At 32.7% G+C, this 23,000-nt stretch overlaps 1 protein-coding gene across 1 annotated transcript in view; it reads left to right on the forward strand.

The window, feature by feature from the left end:
- Window positions 1-2,362: 2,362 nt before the first annotated feature.
- LOC111316794 (uncharacterized) overlaps window positions 2,363-23,000 on the forward strand; it is a 39,776-nt gene continuing 19,138 nt past the window's right edge. Inside the window, exons 1-9 of the mRNA XM_089753538.1 lie at window positions 2,363-2,507; window positions 3,353-3,727; window positions 4,658-4,824; window positions 9,192-9,270; window positions 9,349-9,395; window positions 18,413-19,038; window positions 19,210-19,326; window positions 19,449-19,540; window positions 20,140-20,235. Coding sequence (XP_089609664.1) covers window positions 20,177-20,235 — 59 coding nt within the window. The 5' untranslated portion in view covers window positions 2,363-2,507; window positions 3,353-3,727; window positions 4,658-4,824; ... (4 more) ...; window positions 19,449-19,540; window positions 20,140-20,176. The remainder of the gene's footprint in view (window positions 2,508-3,352; window positions 3,728-4,657; window positions 4,825-9,191; window positions 9,271-9,348; window positions 9,396-18,412; window positions 19,039-19,209; window positions 19,327-19,448; window positions 19,541-20,139; window positions 20,236-23,000) is intronic.

The raw sequence follows: 23,000 nt of genomic DNA on the forward strand, positions 1-23,000 counted from the left end.
TATAAGTTAAATTTATATATCCTATTATACTTTTAAAAATTATATCAATAATTTAAATTATATAAACCTTAAGGAAGGATAATTTTGACTAATAAATAAATTATCCTATCTTAATACTTACACACATCAAACATAAGATAGGATGTGTATAATTTTGATCAATAAATGAATTATCCTATCTTATGTTTGATGTATGTAAGGATTAAGATATGATAATTTATTTATTTATCAAAATTATCTTTCTTTAAAGCTTATACAATTTAAATTATTGATGTAATTCTTAAAGGTATAATAAGATATGTAAGTTCTTACATATCTTATTATAATATCATTTATAATATGTATATGGTACACAAAATTATGATAAGATAAAATGACGTTATTTAGTCTAATTTTATTTATAATATCATTTTATTTTATCATAATCTTATGCAGTATGGGTGTGTCTAGTGCATAAGATTATGATAAAATAAGATAAAATAATATTATATTTAATATTTAATTAAATAATATCATACAATCTTATAATTGATATGTACAAGGATTAGGATATGATAATTTATTTATTGATCAAAATTATTTTTATTCAAAATTTATATAATTAAAAATTATTACTATAAATTTTAAAAGTATAATATAATATGTAAGTTAAATCTTATGAATTAAAAATAATTCTCTTTATTTTGGGTGGATTGAATTATTTTATGCTAAGAGAATGATTAATGCTCTTTATAATTCTATTTTTGCAGATACAAATTAAATATAATATAAAAATGATTATTATCTTATTTTATCTATTATCTTATATGTTAAACATGACATAAACACCTCATTAACATAAGCCTTCAAAGAAAAATATTGACCAATTAATTTTTCCCTATGTGTGTGAGTTATTACTCTTTTAATTCTTTAGATGGAGACAATTGTTTCCTTTATTGAAAAATTTCTCTTCTTTAATTAAAAAATAAAAATAAATAAATTTTTTAAAAATAATTTTAAGTGAAGTTATATTCTTATAATTTTTTTACTTATCTTCTCAATGACATTTTGATTGGTAACGATAAAAGATAATTGGTATTAGATTATTAGTAAATAACAATTATTTTATATTAAAATAAAATATTTGATTAAATTTAATGCTATAAAATGAGATTAATTTAGGTAAAAAAATTTAAAAAAATAGGGTTTAGATTTAAATAATATTTAAAATTAATGTAATGTTTTTTATTTTTAATAAATTTATGTTTATTTATTTTATTTTTTAATATTTAAATAATTCTAAAATTTTAATTTTTAATAAATAAATCATTTGTTATTTACCAGATAGTAAAAATGTATAAATTTAATTACATTAAATGACTATGCTTTAAAAGTTGTTTTTTTGGCCAATTCTTTAAAAATTATTTAAAAAACTCAAATTTAAAAAAAAAAGAAGGTGTGATTCGCACGGATGAAGGTATGGATGTTGGTGAGCTGACCCTATTGATAGCTGGTTGTCGGGGAGAGGTCCCATAGCCACTACACGTGACTCACCACTCTGTTCCCTTTCCCCTCCTTCTCTTTTAAACTCTCGGAACAAAAAACCAATTGTTTTCTTCATCGATCAATAAAAAAAAAAAAAAAAGAAATCATAAACTAGCAAAAATTATTTAAAATTAAATCCAAAATTCCAATCTCTTTTTCATTTTCCTCCCTCTCGCATTTCCTATTTTCCTTCTCCTTTCAGTTTGCATTTGTTATATTTTTGCTTATAATTCTCAAAATTTTCACTATTTTTATCAATCTCTTTATAAATAAATAAATTAATAGTTTTTTTTTTTGGTTAGTGAGTTTGCGTAAACATGTGATATAAAAAAAATAAAGTTAAATTACCGTTATGTTTAGATAAATATTAATAAATTTTTTTTAAAAAAAAAATGATACATGTAATTTTTATTTGAATAATTAAAATTAATAAAAAAAATAATTTTAATAATTATTATTTGAATAAAAAAAATTCATTATAATAATTTTTTTAAATTATAATATTTTATTACTTATAATTTTATAGTACTCATGTATTTTGATATATTTGCTATTTTATTTAGTCTCATAATTTTAATTATATCAATAATTTTTATATAAAAAAAATATGTGAAATTTACTTAAAAAAATAATTTTGAAAAAATTATAAGGTGATTATGATTTACTTAAAATTTTGATATTAATAAAAAAATAAATATAATAATTTTTTTATAAAAAAAATTGCAATTTTCTTTTTTTTTTTTAACTTTTTTTAAAATTACAATATTAAAAAAAAAAAATTTACAAAAAAAATCAAAATTTAATTGATTTTCACCTTTTTTTTTTAATTAAAAATTTATCCAAAAAAAAAGATTTTGATTTCTTTACTTTCATTTACTCTACTTTTCTTTCCTTCTCTTCCCCTCGATTCAAACACAATGTAAAGGAGGAGTTGAGATTCAAATGCTATCCGTTTCCGATTCAGATGCACGGATCTGCTGGTGGTAAAATCGTCTTTTCTCTTTCTTCCTTCAATTCAAATTATTTCGTTTATTTTTTAATTTTTAAAAGATTAAAGAAAGGAGTTATATTCGATTGAATAATTTGTGTATCGTGTTTGGATTAGATTTTGTCATTAATGAAGGAAAAAGACTAACCGTTTTGTCAGTGCCAAAAGAGAGTCGGATTAAAGTGTAATTTTTGAGAATTGCCTTCCAGATTTTTCTTCGTTTCAAGTATTTGTCTACTTAGGTTTTCTACTCGTATATCTTCTAATTTGATCTAAATTTTCTTTTCTTTGTTATTCAGGTTCATTGATTTATTTTTCTTTCATCAGATTATTAATCACTCCAAAGAACTCCTGTTACTTTCCAAAATTGGAATAAATATATTTTTTAGGGGATAAGAATTAAGCTAGAAATGAGTTAATGTATGTTAGGGTTGTTTTGGTTGCTACTTTGCTATTGTCATATGAGAATGCGTAGCCATCTCGATAATTTTGCTAAGTTTATAAGTGGGAATTGATTTTTCTGCTAATATTCCCTTGGGTGATGATCTTTATCCTGGTGAAAAAATGGTTTATGGGATAGGCTGGCTGATGTACTTGTGAAATAATGATATGCGGAAATTCTGGATGTAAGCATGTTTTTAGATTTTAATTGGGGCAAAGGCTTTTTAAAGGAAGTTTGAGGACATTTCATTGTACATTACTTTCACATTTAATTGTCTTGGTTTGTGCAGTTTCCTCATTTGGTTGTAGGTGTTTCCTCTTTGATAATGGGTGCTAGATGGTTTTTGAATTCATAAGTGAATGATTTACCCATTTGGTCTAATGGTCTTTGTTTTGTAGGTCTGATGGCCTCCAGCTTGAACAAGTACAAAGGAAGCTTGTCATCAAATATTTTATTGCATGAGACCTATTCCTAGATTGAAAAGATCTTTTATGGGGTGAGAAGTAGGGGTGAATATGGTTTTGCTTTTCAAATATTTAAGGACATGGATGAGACACGAGGTGATGACGGGCCAGCAGAGCAAGGGCCTTCTAATGCAGCATGGTGGTCTTCAGATTTTCTTGAAAAGTTTGGTTCTGTTTCTTTAGGTTCTCATGAAGAGACTTTGAGTAATAGGGAGTCACCTAGAAATTTTGAGCAAGATGGATTGTCATCTCAGACAGCATCACAGATTTTGTGGAGCAGTGGAATTCTTTCTGAGCCAATTCCAAATGGTTTCTATTCTGTCATTCTGATGAGGATTGAGTTATCTTGTTTGTGATTAATTGAACTGTACTTGCTGCTTAACTATTCTTATTCCTTGATTGAAACTGAGTTTCATAAGATAATGGGTTCTTGATTTCTTCCCCATCTTTCTCTGTTATTTTCTTCTTATTTATACTGATTTTGAATAGTTATTGCTTTGTAGCTATTTAACTTTACCCTTATTGTTAGTTTGAAAGTGCTTTCTATTTCCTTTCACCTTCCTTTTCAAAGATAAATAGTCATCTGCATTTTGTATCTTTTCTTCATTTTGAAGCTTAATTTCATCTTTAAACCATTCATCTGAGTAATTGCTACGTCCTTAATTTATCCGAAAAATGGAACTGTTAAATATATTTGATTTTGCAAGCCAGTTGTGGTTGGCCAATCTGTACTTACATGACATTACATAATTCTGTCGCTTAAAACTACACTAAATACTCAGGGAGCAAGACTCCAATAGGGATCTAGTTATGGATCTCATTGATGTTAAGGTGACATGGCAAATACGATTTTGCTTCATCAGTTTATAAATGTGAGTTATGTTTGCAAGGTGTCGCATATATCATATTCTTGAAGATAAAGTGGGGATAAGTTGGTATTATGACATAATGATTTATCTGGTTATGAACATCTGGTAAACTTGTTTACTGTATTGCCTTATATCCTATGCTATAACAGTGATGCCTGAGTTGTTTCCAAAGGCCCAATGCGACCAATTTTCTTGAGAGTATACTTAAGCTTCTGTGTCAGATGACTTAGATAAGCTACTGTACTTTGAAGTTCCGTTGATTAGAGAAGTTTATTGCTGAATGTACATAGCTGCTTATAACCATATATAGGCTATTATTCATTGCAAAGTTTGTGAAAAGTGGTTTTTTTTCTTCTGGTTTATATTTCAGGAAGTAGTAGAAGTTCGTGAGGTGCTGTTACAAAACTTAACTAGAATTATTGAAAATAAGTAAAAGATTTTCTTTTATTTTTGTGATGGATGTATTCATTGAGTGGCTTTGGTTGTTGATTTGAAGATTGGTAAAAGGAGAAGGCATTGACTTTGTGATATTTTAAGGTAATACCAAAATGTCCTTAAAGTTTGCAGAAACCCATGGCACCCTCATTGCTGAGATTGTCTTGTGGAGTTTCTTTCTGACAAATGGTAAGTGTATAAGTTTAGGTATGAATATATCAGGGAAGGTTTGGCTTCAATGATTGTTAGTTTAACTGTTTTAAGTTAGAGAATTATTGGCTTTGCTTTGAACATGTTTCAACCTCCTCTCTTCTTAAGAGTAGACTCTGTAAAACTTTGGGTTGAAAACAATGTCTGGGATTCTTATGGTTCTCTTCTGGTTGGCATTTTACTGGGATGATATTTTTGAGCCAAACTTATTCTAGAATAACCTTTTTAATGGGAAATGGGTTTCCTATTAGTTCTAAATTCATAAAGGTAAGGGATGATGCAGAATTTTTCCCACTTGATTGTTTTGAGGAAAGGGGTTGTAGTCTTTTATTTGTATACAATTATTGCGACTCAAGTCATGCCAAAAATTATGGCTTGGTGTTGAGTACATGAAGGAGAGGTTTTGCTTAGAAGACAAAGCATTGTAGCAGTATGTTTGGCTCCCCAGTGGAGTGTGAATAAATTATTATTTTTCCATATGGAATGTGAAGGAATGCTTTTACTTTTGGTAGCATTCTCCAGTGAAGCTAGTCACTAAATATGTTTTGTCATTTTATTATTTAATTTTGTCTATGTGCTTTTGTTTTCTTTTTAAAGGGTAATTGACCATACATAATTGTTGCTAGGGTTAAATGCAAAAATGGTTTTTTGCTATACACTTTGTGTCAGTTTGGTATCTAAAGAAATAAAATTCTTTGGTACCCAAATTTTCATTCTGTCAAGCATTTTGATATTCTATACTAACATTGGTAGTTAAGTTGCTTACGTGGCACTAAATCCAATAAAATCATTACGTGGCATAAATGTTCAGTCATTTCCACATCGTTTATTTTCCATGTTAACATTTAAAAAAATAAAAAACTTTTTAAAAAATATATTTTTGATTCAAAATTTTAAAAAATAAAAAATAAAAAAAGAGGGAAAGAAAGAATCAGGGGGAGAGAGAAAGAGGTTGGCTGGATAGGGGCAGGTTTGCTCTGGACCTAGCGGGTCGGCGTTGACTCGGCTCATTGGAGCTAGATTGGTGTTGATCTGCCAGTTTCGAGGTAAATAGGCATTGATCTGACCTTAGTATGGTAGGTGACACTACCCTTTCCCCTTCTCTCTCCCCCTTCCCTCTTTCCCCCCTTTCTCTAATCTTTTCCTTCTATTTTTTATTTTCTTGAATTTTTGTAAAAATCAGATATTATTTTTTTAATTTTTTAAAATTTTTGTCGACTTGGCAATAGCTGATGTGGTGATGACTGGACTAGCATGATTTTATTAGGTATTCATGCCATGTCAGCTACTTAATTAATAGTAATAGTGTGAAGTATCAAAGTGCTTGACGAAATAAAAGTTAAGTAATGAAGTGAGAATTTTATTTCTTTAAGTACCAAACTAATAGAAGATGTATAGTACAAGGGCTATTTTACATATTAACCCTTGTTGCTAATATCTTCTTTCTTGTTTGATATCTTGAGGAATCATCTAGTATTATTTATTTGTTTGGATTATGCAAGAATGAATTATGGGAGTTGTGTATTTTTGTTTGATATATATATATATATATATATATCAAATAGGTTGGTTCCTTTTGCTATATTTCAATTTTCTACGTGTTTTTCAACATCCTTAGTAACTATTTCTTTTGAGGCTTTTCCTTTTCTAACATTAAGATTTTATTATTATCACTATAATTCCAAAATTGGGATTAAAATAAAGCTTTTAATATTCTTGTAATTTCATAAACTCTAATTGCTTCTAGTTTATAATTATTGGATTAATCTATTTATCTATCAATGATTTTTTATCACTTACTACCCTAACAACAAAATTGTTAAAGGAGACTTATAGCATAGGGATATGTAACTTGGATAATAGTTGGAATTATAAGACTTTGGGTGATGTTTATTTGCTAATAATAGGCTTCTTGAGGGGTTTATATAGAATTTCTTTTCAGGGATATATAGGTGATAAATTTAATACCATCATAACTTAGAATAACATCTACCAAGGACAAATTGTCATAAGAAGAAAACAATATACTTTAAAGTTAAACACATGTTTGGAATTATTCGAAGTTAGGGAATTTATTAGACATATAAATGAAAGTTTAGGGACTTCCCGTGCCTTTTTCCTTAAGAAATTTTTGTCTTGTTTATTAGAGCAACACATGATATTTGATAGTCTCATAGAGGAGATCTGTCATTGGATTCAAAAAATCACTTCAAAGATGCTAGGATGAGACCAGTGAGGTAGTCAGAAATGAACTTTTGTTTGCTTTTGATGGATTCGATATGGTCTTGACACTTGTTTGTGGAGATGCTAACTGATTTTTGCTATTGATAGATTTATTAAGGTCTTTACCACTTGTTTATGGAGATGCCACTGTTTGATTCCCTGGATGTTGTTTGCTGATGTTATAAAGTAGGATTATGTTCTGTGTTAAAATGACAGGGGAATGATCTAAAGACTTACCACTTGTTTAAATATATGCTAACTGCTTTTTGCTACTGATAGACTAATTAAGGTTTTTAATTTTACCACTTGTTTATGGAGATGCCGCAGTTTGATTCACTGGTTGTTTGCTGATTTTATAGAGTAGGAAGAAGTTTTGTGTTAAAATGACAGGGCAATGATTTTGGGTTAAGTAAGGTTTTATACTTTTAGTTAGAGGTGGTTAATTTCATTCGTTAGTGAAGAAAGCTTTCACTGAAAGTTGCCTTACTCTCTTTGGTGTATGGTGTTTCTGTTTTGAGGAGGCTAGGTCTGCCTTGTTTCCACCGAAGAAGAAACGAATGAGGATGGGGGATATATTAATTGTGGTATAAGGGGGATTGAGGTGAAATTTGCAGCCAAGTTAACAAGGAGTCATCTATATCTGATAATTAGTCTTTAAAGAATTATTGATATTGGAGCACTACCAAAGTGTTTCAAAGAAAGGTTATCTTGGAAACCAAGGCTTAGTCCGGTTGGTTCATGTAGCCACCCTTAAGAGGTGACATCCAACATATTTGAGTTCAAATCTCAGCACATACAATACCATTCCAATCCCCAACGACAGCCTCCTTTGTACCAAAAAAAAAAAAAAGGAAGGGTTATCTTGATACAGATCTGCATTTGGCCTAGATCAACCTAAGTTAAATGGAGTCTTTATCATTCCAATTAAAAAAATGAAACATGAAACGTCATACGCCTTAAGACTCATAGAGAGAAAAGAGAAATTTTGAGGTCCTCATACTTGTTACTCCCAGCATTGACTAGTTTGTGATTAAGGCAATATGGAATTGCAGTGAGGTTGTAAGCAAATGAAGAATGCTGTAAATGTCAAAATCTTGTTTGTTTGTGATGATAGTGGATTTCAAAATTTTGTTTTTCAAAAATAAAAGAGCATATTTACATCATAAAAAAGATTTAGGCCATGCGCGCTGCATGTTCTTTTAATTGTTTAAAAACATTCCAATTTATAGATCTAGAACTTTTCTCTTGGTTATGTAGCTTCCCCACTGCATGTTTTGCTCTAACTCCACATATCAGTATGACATCCAGAGCACTTAATGATGTTTGATCAAACCTAAAATTGCATGTTAGGCAGTAATATCTGGTCCACCGTCTATAAGATTTGTTTTGTGATTGACGGCATTGCTCTTCTGAGTGATTGTACCCAAAGCAGACTCTAGACAGTTTATGCATGACCGTATGCTTTAGAATTTGATTTCTTGACTGCTTCTATGCTGAAAAAATGTAATGGCATTTTAAAGAGAAAGAAAGTATTGCATTTTGAAGACTTGATGGTTGCTAAATTGTAAGAACTCCCTGAATTAAAAGATTAGAAGGTTTTTGTAACTGTCTTCTATTCTGAGAAAAAGTAATGACATAAAAGAGACAGAAATTAATTGCAGTTGGAAGACTTGGTGGTTGCTGATTTGTAAGTGTCTGTAATTAAAGTTTAGCAGTTGCTTATTGGGTAAAGTGCTATTCAAAATTAAGGAAAAAAGAAGCTACCTCCTTGTCCTTTACTTATCCGTTATTAGATATTTTCTTTGCACTATCCATTCAGGGAATGCTTTTTACCCTTGCCAAAGAAATCTGGCTAGGAATTTCCACAAAGGATTCTGTAGATTCCTTGAAATGTGAAATCAGAATAATATTTTTGTGCATGTTTAATACTGTTATTTGAATGAAAAATGATTCATATGTTATGCACTTAGATTTCCATTAGTCTTGTTTCATATAATTATAATTATTCTTTAAAGTTTAAGTATTACTATTTACAGGAAAAGAGGCTTAAGGAGCTGTTTGATACTATTCCTACGTTGGGAGAGCTTCATGCTTTGGTTGGAGAAGGTTATAGAGGTGATATCATTCTTGTGGATGCTAAGAAAGATAAAAAACTATTTATGCTGAAACATTTGATTATGACAATGTTTAAAGGACTTCACTCAAATCCAGCTGCAATGATTAAAAAGATCGTGGGATTGGTGAGAATAGTTTGATATTTGTTTTCTTCTATAGCCTCTCAACGTTGTCTCCCATTGTTCTCATTGTCTGTATTTCTATAGCCTCTCAACCACGGTTTCATTTTCTTGTCATTAACAACTGTGGGAAAACACTTATTTACAGCTGGTTGTAATATTGTAATCTGTATATTTATATTTGTATTTCTAGAATTAAGTATTTGTATCCCTAGAATTAAGGAAGATTTAGTTTCCTAGTTTAACCCCTAGTTAGTTTTATATAAACCTAAGATTCTTTATAATTGTAGATAAGCAGTTTTTCAATATACATTCAGTTTCCACAGTTTTTCAATATACATTCAGTTTCCACATGGTATCAGAGCTTTAGGCTCTTCTTGGGAAGAAAAATTTTCAGCCTTCATTGCCGACTTTTTTAGGCCTTCATTGCCGAATCCTGTTTAGGCCTTCATTGCCGAACCCTTTCAAAGAAAGATATCACTATCACCCAATTTGAGGAAATGTTAACTGGAAAAATCACTGGAGTACTACAGATGTCTCAGAAACAAGGAGAGTTCAACAGGGAAGAGATTGAAAAGCTGAGAAACTTATTGAAAATCCTTGAAAAGCCTACTATGGTATGTTCTTTGGGTAAAGTTTCTAGTTCAGATAAAGCTTCCGGTTCTCATGGATTAAATGTCTCGACTAAGCCTATTACGAGTTCTTGGGTCATTGACTCAGGAGCCACAGACCACATGACACATTCTCCACAAAAGTTTAGTACATATAACCTGTGTCCTAGTAATAAGAAAATTGTTGTTGCTGATGGTTCACTTACCACAGTGGCAGGATTAGGAGATGTTCAAGTTAATCCCTCGTTTGTTCTAAAAAATGTTCTTCATGTTCCTGGATTGTCTACTAATCTGATATCTATACAAAAACTTATCAAAGATATGAATTGCAAAGTAACTTTTTATCCCTCTTATTGTGAATTTCAGGACCAGAGTTCGGAGAAGATGATTGGACTTGCTAAGGAGAAGGATGGACTATACTATCTTGAGACATCAAATAACACAAGTAGTATAAAAAATAGTTTACCTTTGTCATTTCTTTCTGAAAAATCTTCCAATAAAGACAAAATCTGGTTTTATCATTTTCGTCTTGGACATCCTTCTTTTGGAACCTTGAGAAACATGTTTCCTTCTTTGTTCAAAGAATTAAATGTTGAAGATTTTCATTGTGATATTTGCGAATTTACAAAACATAGATGTGTGTCTTTTCCAATCAGTAACAAAAGAAGTTCTACTCCTTTTTACTTGATTCATAGTGACATTTGGGGTCCTTCTACAATTCTTAATATTTCTGGTGCGAGATGGTTTGTTTCATTCATAGATGATTGTACTAGGATCTCTTGGGTTTTTTTACTTAAATCCAAATCAGATGTGAATAGTGTGTTTTTAAGCTTCCAAAACATGATCCAAAATCAATTTGGAGTAAGAATCAAGAGATTTAGGTCTGATAATGCAAAAGACTACTTCAACCAGAGTCTATCCACCTATTTTCAAAAAGAGGGGATTATCCATGAGTCATCTTGTGTTAATACTCCACAGCAAAATGGAGTGGCAGAGAGAAAAAACAGCCATTTATTAGCCACAACCAGAGCCTTTCTTTTTCAAGCAAATGTACCTAAATCTTATTGGGGGGAAGCTGTTCTCACTGCCACACACATTATAAATAGGTTACCTTCAAGAGTTTTGGGATTTAAAACTCCTATGGAACTACTCTTACAATTTTATCCCAACCTCAATACCACAAACAATCTCACACCTAGGATATTTGGTTGTACATCATTTGTTCATGTTCACAGTCATAACAGGGGAAAGTTGGATCCAAGAGCGATTAAGTGTATTTTTGTGGGGTATTCTTCAACTCAAAAAGGATATAAGTGCTATCATCCTCCTACCAAAAAATTTTATGTGTCTGCAGATGTCACTTTTGAAGAAAATAAACCATTTTTTACTCAACCTTATCTTCAGGGGGAGACTTCATTCATGGAAGATAAGGATAAAGACTTCTTTTTGGTTGATTTGCTCCCTTCTTCAACATTTACACCCATTAATTCTTATGAGTCGAAACCTGTTTCTGCTGAGCGCAAGTCAAACATTGAATTTGAGTCTGAACCCATTCCAAATACGGAAGATGTGACAAAGGATAATATTGTTCTTGATTCTATGAAGGAATTACAGGTGTACTCAAGAAGGAAAGTTCCAGATCCTGAATCAGTGCCAGTCCAAGAACCTGATCCTAACTCTAGAAATGAGGTAACTACAGTTTTTGACTCTGTTTCTCAAAATGAGCATGAATCTCCTAAAACTATAACTAGTGATTATGATTTGCCTATTGCCATTAGGAAAGGAACCAGAGAATGTACCAAGCATCCACTATACCCAATATCTAATTTTGTGTCATTTGAAAAATTCTCACCATCCCATAAAAATTTTCTTGTGAGCCTAAATACTATTTCTGTTCCAACTACATTATCCGAGGCATTATCTAGTGAGAAATGGAGGCAAGCCATGAAAATAGAAATGGAGGCCTTAGAGAAAAATCAGACATGGGAACTGATAGAGTTGCCTAAAGGAAAAAATCCAGTGGGGTGTAAATGAGTTTTCACTGTAAAATACAAGGCAGATGGTACTGTTGAAAGATATAAAGTCAGGTTAGTGGCTAAGGGCTACACTCAGACCTATGGAGTGGATTACCAAGAAACCTTTGCTCCAGTTGCCAAGATGAATACAGTTAGGATTTTGTTATCATTAGCTGCAAATTACAATTGGCAGCTTCAACAATTTGATGTAAAGAATGCTTTTTTACATGGTGATTTGGAAGAAGAAATATATATGAAGGTTCCACCGGGATTTGGAGGTCATCTAGAAGCAAACAAAGTATGCAGGTTAAAAAAGGCTTTATATGGCCTTAAACAGTCTCCTAGAGCTTGGTTCGGGAGATTTGCCAAAGTGATGCTAGCAATGAGATATAAACAAAGTCAAGGAGATCACACATTGTTTATCAAGCACTCTGATTCAGGGAGAGTCACAGTTCTATTAGTGTATGTTGATGATATAATTGTAACTGGAGATGATGAAAAAGAGAGAGAATCTCTAAAACAGTGTTTGGCTAGAGAATTTGAGATAAAAGAGCTAGGGAGATTGAAGTACTTTCTAGGAATTGAAGTAGCTCACTCACGGCATGGTATTTTTATCTCACAACAGAAATATGTGATGGATCTTCTGAAGGAAACTGGGAAGCTTGCATGTAAACCTGCAAATACCCCTATAGACCCTAATCATAAAATTGGAGAAGCTAATGAAGATGCTGCTGTAAATAGAGAGATGTACCAAAGATTAGTTGGAAGACTCATTTATCTCTCACATACTAGACCTGATATAGCATATGCTGTGAGTGTGGTAAGTTAATTTATGCATAGTCCTAAAGAAGTGCACCTACAGGCTGTCTACCGTATATTGCACTATTTGAAGGCCAATCCTGGGAGAGGTATCTTATTCAAAAGAGATTCGGGGTTAGTTCTAGAAGCATATACAGATGCTGATTATGCAGGTTCAGTAACTGATAGAAGATCTACCTCAGGCTACTGCACTTTCTTAGGTGGTAATCTTGTGACTTGGAGGAGTAAAAAACAGAATGTGGTGGCAAGATCAAGTGCTGAAGCAGAGTTCAGAGCAATGGCTCAAGGAATTTGTGAACTACTATGGTTAAAGATTATCCTAGAAGACTTGAAGATCAAGTGGGATGGACCAATGAGGCTCTACTGTGATAACAAGTCTGCAATAAGCATTGCACACAATCCTGTGCAACATGACAGAACAAAACACATTGAAGTAGACCGGCATTTCATAAAGGAGAAACTAGACAGTGGGTTGATTTGTACACCTTATGTATCAACCAAGGGTCAACTTGCAGATGTGTTGACTAAAGGTCTCAGCAGTGCAACATTTCAAGAAATTATTTTCAAGCTGTGAATGGAAAACACCTATTCACCAGCTTGAGGGGGAGTGTGGGAAAACACTTATTTACAGCTGGTTGTAATATTGTAATCTGTATATTTATATTTGTATCTCTAGAATTAAGTATTTGTATCCCTAGAATTAAGGAAGATTTAGTTTCTTAGTTTAACCCCTAGTTAGTTGTATATAAACCTAAGATTCTTGTATAATTGTAGATAAGCAGTTTTTTAATATACATTCAGTTTCCACAGTTTTTCAATATACATTCAGTTTCCACAACAACATATAGCTAGATGCATCTATTTATGTTGTTCTTGTTATGTATTCAATATTCTTCTTTTCTTTTCTTTCTTTTTGAAAATCAAGATTCTTTTTATGCAAACACATTATATTAGTCTTTCATGCATGGGCTTCTATTGGTGGATTCTTTAAGGTGCATGCTTTTTGGCCTGTTATGTGAATAATTTCCCTCTGTACCACTTTTAGCATATTTCATTTTCTTCTATTGATATATTGGCAATAGTAAAATAAAAGTAGTGTTTTTTTCCCTTTCAATGCAGGCAGTTTTCTACTGATATTTGCTAAAAAGTTAAGCAGTATTTGTGAAAACAGAAATAAAAAACAATGTTCTCTTACTTTTATTGTGAGATAATCCTCAAATATATAGAGGAACCAACATTAACAGAAAATTTCATAAAATCAGGACACAATTATCCAAATATAGAAACAAATAAAACTAAATAATGACCAGGAATATAGATCCTGATTGTTGTCAACACTCTCCCTCAAGCTGGAGAGTAGATATTTATGATTTTCAGCTTGTCAACAAGCATCACCAAAGTTCGGTTTAGGTAGTCCCTCTATTAGGATGTTTGCTACTTGTTGCTTTGTAGGAACATAGGCCATATAGATCACTCTCATATCAATCTTCTCTTTGATAAAATGCCTTTCAATTTACACATGCTTTGTTTGATCATGATGCATTGGATTATGAGCAATACTTATAGAAGCTTTATTATTGCAATACAACTTCATAAGGTATTCCGTCGACATTTTCAACTCTTCTAAAAGTCTTTTCAGCCAAATAAGTTCACAAGTTCCTTGTGCAAGGGCTCTAAATTCTGTTTTTGTACTGCTTCGAGCAACAATAGACTGTTTCTTGCTCCTCCATGTGACAAGATTACCCCAAACCTTTGTACAATACCCAAAAGTAGATCTTCTGTCTTCAATTAATCCTGCATAGTCTGCATCTGTAAATTCTTCCACATTTCTTTGTTCATTCTTCTCAAATAATAACCCCTTACTTGGTGTGTTTTTTAAATACCTTAAGATCCGATATAGAGCTTCAAGATGCTCCTCAAGTGGAGAATGCAAATACTGACTCACTACACTAATTGCAAAGGCTATATCAGGTCTTGTATGAGACAAGTAGATCAACCTTCCAACTAGTCGTTGATATCTCCCCCTATCTACTGGAATTCCTCATTTTCTTTCAAACTTCACAATAGGATCTATAGGTGTATCAATTAGTTTATAGCCAAGTATACCAATTTCTTTCAAAAGATCAATTGTATGTTTTTTTTGAGAAATAATAATACCATTCTTGCTCCTTGCAACTTCCATCCCTGCAAAGTATTTTAATTGTCTAAGATCCTTAATTTCAAATTCTTTTCCAAGAATTTTATTTAACTGCTCTATTTCTTTAGTGTCATCACCTATCAAAATAATATTATCAACATAAACAATCAAAATAGTCTTTTTTCCATGTTGTGAGTGTTTGAGAAAAAGAGTATGATCGGTTTATCCTGGGCTAAATTCATGTCTCCTTACTGATTTTGCAAAGCGATCAAACCAAGCCTTTGGTGACTGTTTCAAACCATAGAGAGATTTCTTCAATTTGCATACCTTTTTGTCATTGTTTCCCCTTCCAAAGTCAGGAAGCAAGTCCATATATACTTCTTCATACAGCTCCTCGTTAAGAAAGGCATTCTTGACATCCATCTGGTGTAATGGTTAGTCAAGATTTGCAGCTAGTGAAAGTAGTACCCTTATAGCATTCAACCTAGCAACTGGAACAAAGGTTTTAGTGTAGTCAACTCTAAAAGTTTGAGTAAATCCCTTTGCAACTAGGCGGGCTTGTGTCTATCTATTCCACCATCTGAATATACTTAATAATAAACATCCATTTACATCCAATTGGTGTTTTTCCTTTAGGTAACTCCACAACATCCTAAGTCTCGTACCTTTTCAATGCTCTCATCTCTTCAAGTACAGCAACTTTCTATTCTAGGATTTTAAGAGCTTCATGAATAATTGAATATTTTGTGGGATTTTAGTTACCTCAACCTTTTCTATCATGGCACAAAATGTTGTAGGCAAATGATTGTAGGATAGATGATTGGACAACGGGTGTTTAGTGCATGATCTTACACCCTTCCTGAGTGCTATAGGTATGTCTAGATTGTCAGGTGACTATTCACCGGTGATGGTGTTGTAGGTACAACATTTTCTGATTCAAAATTCACTTGTGGATTAGTTTTCACTAGTGATGGTGCTATAGGCTTAGCATTTTCTGATTTAGAATTTACTTGCAAATTAGATTCTTGACAATGGGGCTGGGGCATAAAAGTTTGTACTTTCTAAGGCTGTAGTTCATGTTGTGGATAAACACAAAGCTCTATTATTTGTTGAGGACTGAGCATAGATGAATATGTCCTTGTTTCCAACTTAGCTTCTGCTAGTGACACAATAGGAATAGCTGATGTTGCAGGAAGTGTCATGGAAAAATGTCAAAGCCTATCTTCAACTAGTATATCCCCCTGAAGAGTTGGTTTTGGGTACAAGGGTTGATTTTCAAACAATGTGATATCTAATGAGACGAATGTTTGTTTTGTGGATGGACAATAGCACTTATACCTTTTTTGAGTAGGAGAGTACCCAATAAATATATATTTTATAGCTCTAGGTTCTAGTTTCTCATGAGATGGACTTTTTTTGTGAAGAAAAACTGTGCAACCAAATACTTTTGGGGGTAAATAAGTAAACAACCTAGTTTGTGGATATGATTCAAGTAACATGTTCAATAGTGTTTTGAAATTGAGAACTCTACTAGGAAGTCTATTGATCAAGTATGAGACTGTTAAAATAGCATCTTCCCAAAATAACTTAGGAACATTATTGGTAAACATGATAGCACGAGTAACTTCTAATAGATGATGATTTTTACGTTCGGCAACCCCATTTTGTTGGGAGGTGCTAATACAAGAACTTTGGTGAAAAATCTCATTTTCTTTTAGATAATCACCAAGAATTGAATTGAAGTATTGCCTCCCATTGTTTGTGTGAAAAATTTAGATTTGAGCTTGAAATTGTGTTTGAATCATTTTGTGAAATTGTTGAAAAATTGTCTTAGCATCAGACTTGTCTTTTAATAAGTAAACTCGACAAGCTCGTGTGTGATCATCTATAAAAGTTATGAACCACCTAGTTCCAGTTATGTTATTTTCCCGTGAAAGTCCCCAAATATCATTATGCACCAAAGAAAAAGGTTTAGAAAATCTATATGGATGACTAGGATAAGGAACATGAGTGTGTTTGGCAAGTTGACAAGTTTCACAATGAAAGGAATGGACATCTTTATTCTTAAAAAGAGAGGAAAAAGAGTTTTTAGTTATGGAAAACTAGGAAGTCCTAATCTATTTTGCCGTAACATAATTTCACTAGAAATAGAAATAGATTCACCACTTAGAGCCAATACTTGTTTATTCACTTGTTGAGGATCCTCAAGATAGTATAAACCCTCATGCTCCTTAGCATTGCCAATTATCCTCCTTGAAGGTAAATCTTGAAACTCACAATATGAAGGATAGAACTTAGCCACACAATTGAAGTCTTTTGTCAATTTACTAAGACACTAAATTACATACTAAATTAGGAACATGCAAGACTGAAAATAGTGTCATATTAGAAATTTTAATGTTTCCTTTTCCAGCAACAGAAAATCGTGATTCATCAGCAATACGAATCTTAAGATTTCCAGGACATGGATTATATGTTGAAAACAATTCATGGCATCCAATCATATGGTTGGTTGCCCTAGAATCTATAATCCAAGATTTCTCAGACTCTGATATTGCACCCAAAGCCAAGAGATAATTATCTTTTTGTGCTATTGTGCACTTTGGAGTAGGTGTAGTAATTGGTTCAAAAGTCACCTCTGATCCACTCTCTTGAGAGGCACCGGTTATGGTTGTTTTTTCCATTAGGAAAGAAAAAACCAGAGCAAACCTTGCTTTGATACCATGAAAACAGAGATAAAAAACAATGTTCTCGTACTTTTATTGAGAGATAATCCTCAAATATGTAGAGGAACCAACATTTACAAAAAATTTCATAAAATCAGGACACAATAATCCAAACAAATAAAACTAAATAATGACCAGGAAAATAAATCCCAACGAATCAGGAAAGAGATCCTAATTGCTGTCAACAATTTGTCTCCCATAGAATAAAGACAGTTTAAGAAAATTTGCCTGAAATAAACCTGGCCTGTAACAGAGATGAAAAGATTATAAAGAGAATTTTGAAGAGTAGATGGTACATAAAAAAATGCTGGTATTTATGTTTGGGACATGGACGAGTCATTACATTTCTTGAATAAAATTTATAAATTAGGAAACATTGATAGAGTAAATTCTTATGTCTGCATATAGTTTAATTTCAGTTTCCCACGTTAACATGAATAAATAAATAGAACTTGAAACCCATATTAAAAGCTGGCTACATCAATCCTTGAATATGGGAGAAGACTATAACTTCTTATTCTTTATCATTTCATTTTAATACTCGTATTCCTGTTGGAAGCCCATTTATAAGCATTTCTTTGGGTTTTTTTTTTTTATTTTAATCAAAGTTCTAATTTGGTTGTTGATAAATGCTTTGTTTGTTTGTTTTTCTTTATGGAACTCCTGCTATATTTACCTACGTTTCTGATTTTTATAAATGTCCAACTGCAGAAAGTCCAACAAAACTTGTACTAGAAGAAACCCCTCACATGTTTGAGAATCGAAGTGTCCAGTTGCTGGGGCCAATAAAGCATGGTTCATGTCATCCCTGAGCAATTTTTTGTTAAGTTTTAGCTGATACTGTGGGGCTTGAAAGTAGGTTCATGTCGGTAAGGTCTTCTTGTGTTCCCACTCTCATCAATTGTTAGGTTAGATCAAGTGATTTATTTCTTCTTTGATATGTACCATATATCAGTTTCTAATTTCTAAACCTTGTGAAATAAGCTGAATGAAATAGAAGATTTTCCAAGGGATTTTTTATTTCCGATTGTCAAATCTATAACTGCAAGGCATGCCAATTTTTACCAAGTCATTCTTTCCGGCTTTGCCAAATGATGGGGCTGTTGAGTGTGCAGATTCATATAAGCATATGTCCGTGATGGTTGTGTTAAATTCTGTGGAGCTACTGGTTGATCTTATACGGTTTCCTGGCCAGTTGATACCACAATCAACAAAAGCTATTTTTATGACCCATATTTCAGCAGCAGGGGAGAGTGATTCTGCTGAAAATGACTCCTGTGATTCACCATTGGAGCCAAATAGTCCTCTCTATTGATTTTCTGAGAGAGTTGATCCTGGCAGGTTAGCAGATGGCATTTGACACATTCCAAAATTGTATATAAGTTTCCGTTTGATCTTCTTTGACATAATGTACTTGGTCAAAAATGCTTGTGAGACGTTGAGAAAGTTATTGTTGTCTTTTTTTTTTCTTGGATAAGTAAAATGTTATAATTGTCGATTGGTTTGCTGCAGCACTGAAAAAAATGAGAACTTTCACCATAAAAAATTTGATGGGTCTGCCAATGTAACTGGTGCTTCACTGCGGAATATGATGTTATGGTCTTCCACCTCTATTGATGGGAGGTTAAGGTAATAGTTATTATGACCTCTCATGAGATAAAAGGCCTGCTTGATTGAAAATTATGTGCTACAGTTTGATATTATAAATTTCTAATTTATTTATCTTATTATTCTTTGTTTTGCTCCCTTAGTTTGTCACATAGTGAACCCAACATCACTACTACTTTCTGGCGTCGTAGCTGGCAAAAGGTTTTATTGCTGAACAGCGGACTAGCAGTTCCAGGTTCCTCTCCAACCCTTTTGTGTTTTGGATTTATATATGCTAATATAGTTGTAGATGAGATGCCATGGTTATGTAATGATGTAGAACAAGTTAGGGAAAGAGATACATAATATTAATTTAGAGGGAAAATCTGAGATATGCAGCAACAATTGGGAAGAAACAGAGGAAATAGGGAAAGGAATAGAATAATAAGGGGAGAAAAAAAAAGGTCAATGGGAGGCAATCTCAATATTCATCATCCTAAACCTAATTGAAACTAAAATAAGATAGATATTTGTAAGCTAAACCTTAAACCCTATTAAAATGCAAAATGCCAAATGTAACCCTAAAACCCTAAAAATTGGAAATAAGTAAAATTCATAACCATATAAAATAGACAAAATAACCTAAATTTGTATAAAGAGGAATATTGAACTAAAGGTGTATAACAAATTTACAGGCTAAAATCTTTATGTCAAACTTCTTTTTCTGTTCTCCATCGTTTAGGCAATAAGAGTTTTATGAGAGTATCTATCTCTAAAAGGAAAAGAAAATTATTAAATCTGAAAATTTGATATGTTAGTATTTTTGTTCTTTTCAAAATTTTAATGTCTTCGTAGTCCAGAGCATCCATCTTTTCAAGCACTTACAAGGTCGATGCTAAACGGTGATAGGAATTCACTTAGAGATTATGCTGATGACATTGCTACATCGAGGTTCTTTCATATGATCCTTTTTCAGTAAAGATAACCCACCTTTTTTTCATTCAGAAATCATGATTTTGGTTCATTTGTTTACTGAAAAACATGTTTTTTATGATTACTGATGAATGTATCATTTTGTATACTTTGATAATAAAGTTGCAGTGAACCTGTGGCTTCATGTCAAAATATGCAAGTCTCCATCCCCCTTCCCCCCAAAATCTTTTAATGTTGTCACAAAATTTTTTTCCTTTAGTTCTTCAAGTTAGGTGGGGGGCTGTGTTTGGAGTTTTCTTCAAAACATATTTCTTTATTTTAACCAAGTTTTTTTATTGACCCTATTCACCATTGTTCTTGAAATATAGATGTGAAAAATCAGTTCCTAACCAGATATGATTAGGTGTCATTCATTTAGTATTTTGGTTGTTTCCTAAATAAAAGGGATTTGGTTCATTGATCAAATTCTTATTTGGTAGTTTCCATTTATTGTTAGAGGATTTTTATGTGATTTGTTGTTATCTTTAGGATATCATAGGATTTGCTAGATTTGATGTTTTAGCTATATATATACTTTTATACTCTAGAAAGTTTTTTAAGAATTCATAAATAAAATTCTCATGAATTTCTTCATGGTATTAGAGCTAGGATTTCCTTTCCGTTGCCCTTTCCAAATTTGTCATGTAGTAGGCTTCTTCTATCTCCTCCTACATGTGATAGGGGCCTATTAGTGTGGTGTTATCCCACATCTAATAAATATCTAATATCCTGTAGTCTAATATTTAGGTTGGGCCCTTCCACTTACAACCAATTGGTAGTAAGTTGGATGCTTAACATGGTAAGCAAATTCATGAACAAGCCAATCGAGGAACACTTGAGGATTGCGTATCGAATCTTACAGTACCTAAAAAAGAGTTTTGGCAAAGAGTTGTTTTTTAAAAAGACATCATGCTGAAATGTTGAAATTTACATTGATGCTGATTGGGCTGGATTCGTTATTGACTGAAAAGCAACTGCTGGTTATTGTATCTATGTGTGGGGAAATTTGGTTACTTGGTGAAGCACGAAGCAATTTGTGGTGGCTAGAAGTAGCATGGAAGCTGAGTTTAGAGCTATGTCTCATGACATATGTGAGGGAATTTGGCTGAAATGGTTATTAGGGGAGTTAAAGGTCTTTGCAAAAGAATCCATGAAGATATTCTGTGACAACAAAGCTGCTATAAGTATGGTAAAGAATCCTATTCATCATGATAGGACTAAACATGTTGAGATTGATTGTCACTTCATCAAAGAAAAGATAAAGGATTTGTTAGATTAGTTTGTACTCCCACATGTCTCCAAACTGCAGATATGCTCACTAAGGCTTTTTCACAAAACAACTTCGAGAATCTGAAGTCCAAGTTGGGCATGATTGACATTTACCACCCAACTTGAGGGGGAGTGTAGCCATGGCCAGCAGCATAGGTGTGTCTGAGCCCCTTATTTAGCTTATCATTGGTCACAAACTCAATGGACAAAACTTCATCCAATGGTCCCAATCAGTGATGGTGTTTGTCTATGGAAAAGGTAGGGAAGATTCTCTTACGGGAATGGTTGTTTCACCTAGCGAGAATGACCCGAAGTATTGAACTTGGAAGTTGGAGAATAGCATGGTAATTTTGTGGTTGATCAATTCTATGATCAACGAGATTGGTGAGAATTTCATACACTACAAAATTGCCAAGGACATTTGGGATGCTACGAAAGAAACCTACTCCAACATAGACAATATGTTTGCAATATTTGAGATCAAAAGCACTCTACATGACTTGTGGTAAGAAGACTCCTCTATCATGGAATATTTTAATTTCTTAACTCATTATTGGCAGCAATTAGATATATCTGAAGAAAAAGCATGGAAATGCCCTGATGATAGCCAACAATATAGGAAAATAGTGGAGAATGACCGAGTTTATAAGTTTCTACTTAGTCTAAAGAAGAACGTTGATGATATTCGTGGGAGAATTCTTAGCATCAAGCCATCACCCAGCATCCGAGGAGTTTTCTCTGAGGTCCACCGAGAAGAGAGTAGAAGGAAAGTGATGCTAGGGACAACATGCAATCCACAAGAAACAGAAAATTCAGCTTTGCTGTACGAGGATCAAAATCCTACCAAGGTGGTGAAAATCGACAGAATAAAGGTAACAGACCTTAGTGTGACTACTATTAAAAGGCAGGACACGTATGGGAAAATTGTTAGCAAATCCATAGAAAACCTACTGACTACAAATCACGTTCTACTCGAATTTGAGAGAGTCATGGAAATTCTGCCATCACTAAGACAGCTCCAACACCCCTGAAATCAAGCCCGTTCAATAAAGAGCAGTTGGAACTCCTTTAGAAAATTGTTCAGCAATCTTTTCAGAACACTGGGTCAATTGTAAGCATAGCGTCTGTTACATAAAAGGTAATTTTCTCAATGCTCTACTTGTGCAAAGTGAAAAATCAAGATCTTGGATTGTTGATTCAGGTGCATTAGACCACGTGACTAGTGATGCATTGGTGTTCCATGAATACAGCCCATGTTCTGAAAACCTCACAATTTGAATAGCAGATGGGTCACACTCCTGCGTAGTTGGGACAGGTTTAGTCGTTATTTCAAAGGACATAACAATTGACTCTGTTCTTCATGTCCCTAATTTAGATTGCAACCTTCTGTCTATTAGTAAAATTACGAGAGATCTTAATTGTGCTACTAAATTTCTTTCCAACATGTGTGAATTTAGGGGCTTGGATTCGGGGAA

The sequence above is a fragment of the Durio zibethinus genome, chromosome 24, assembly GCF_047325235.1.
Source record: "Durio zibethinus cultivar Kanyao isolate XHJ-2024 chromosome 24, ASM4732523v1, whole genome shotgun sequence".
Classification (NCBI taxonomy): domain Eukaryota; kingdom Viridiplantae; phylum Streptophyta; class Magnoliopsida; order Malvales; family Malvaceae; genus Durio; species Durio zibethinus.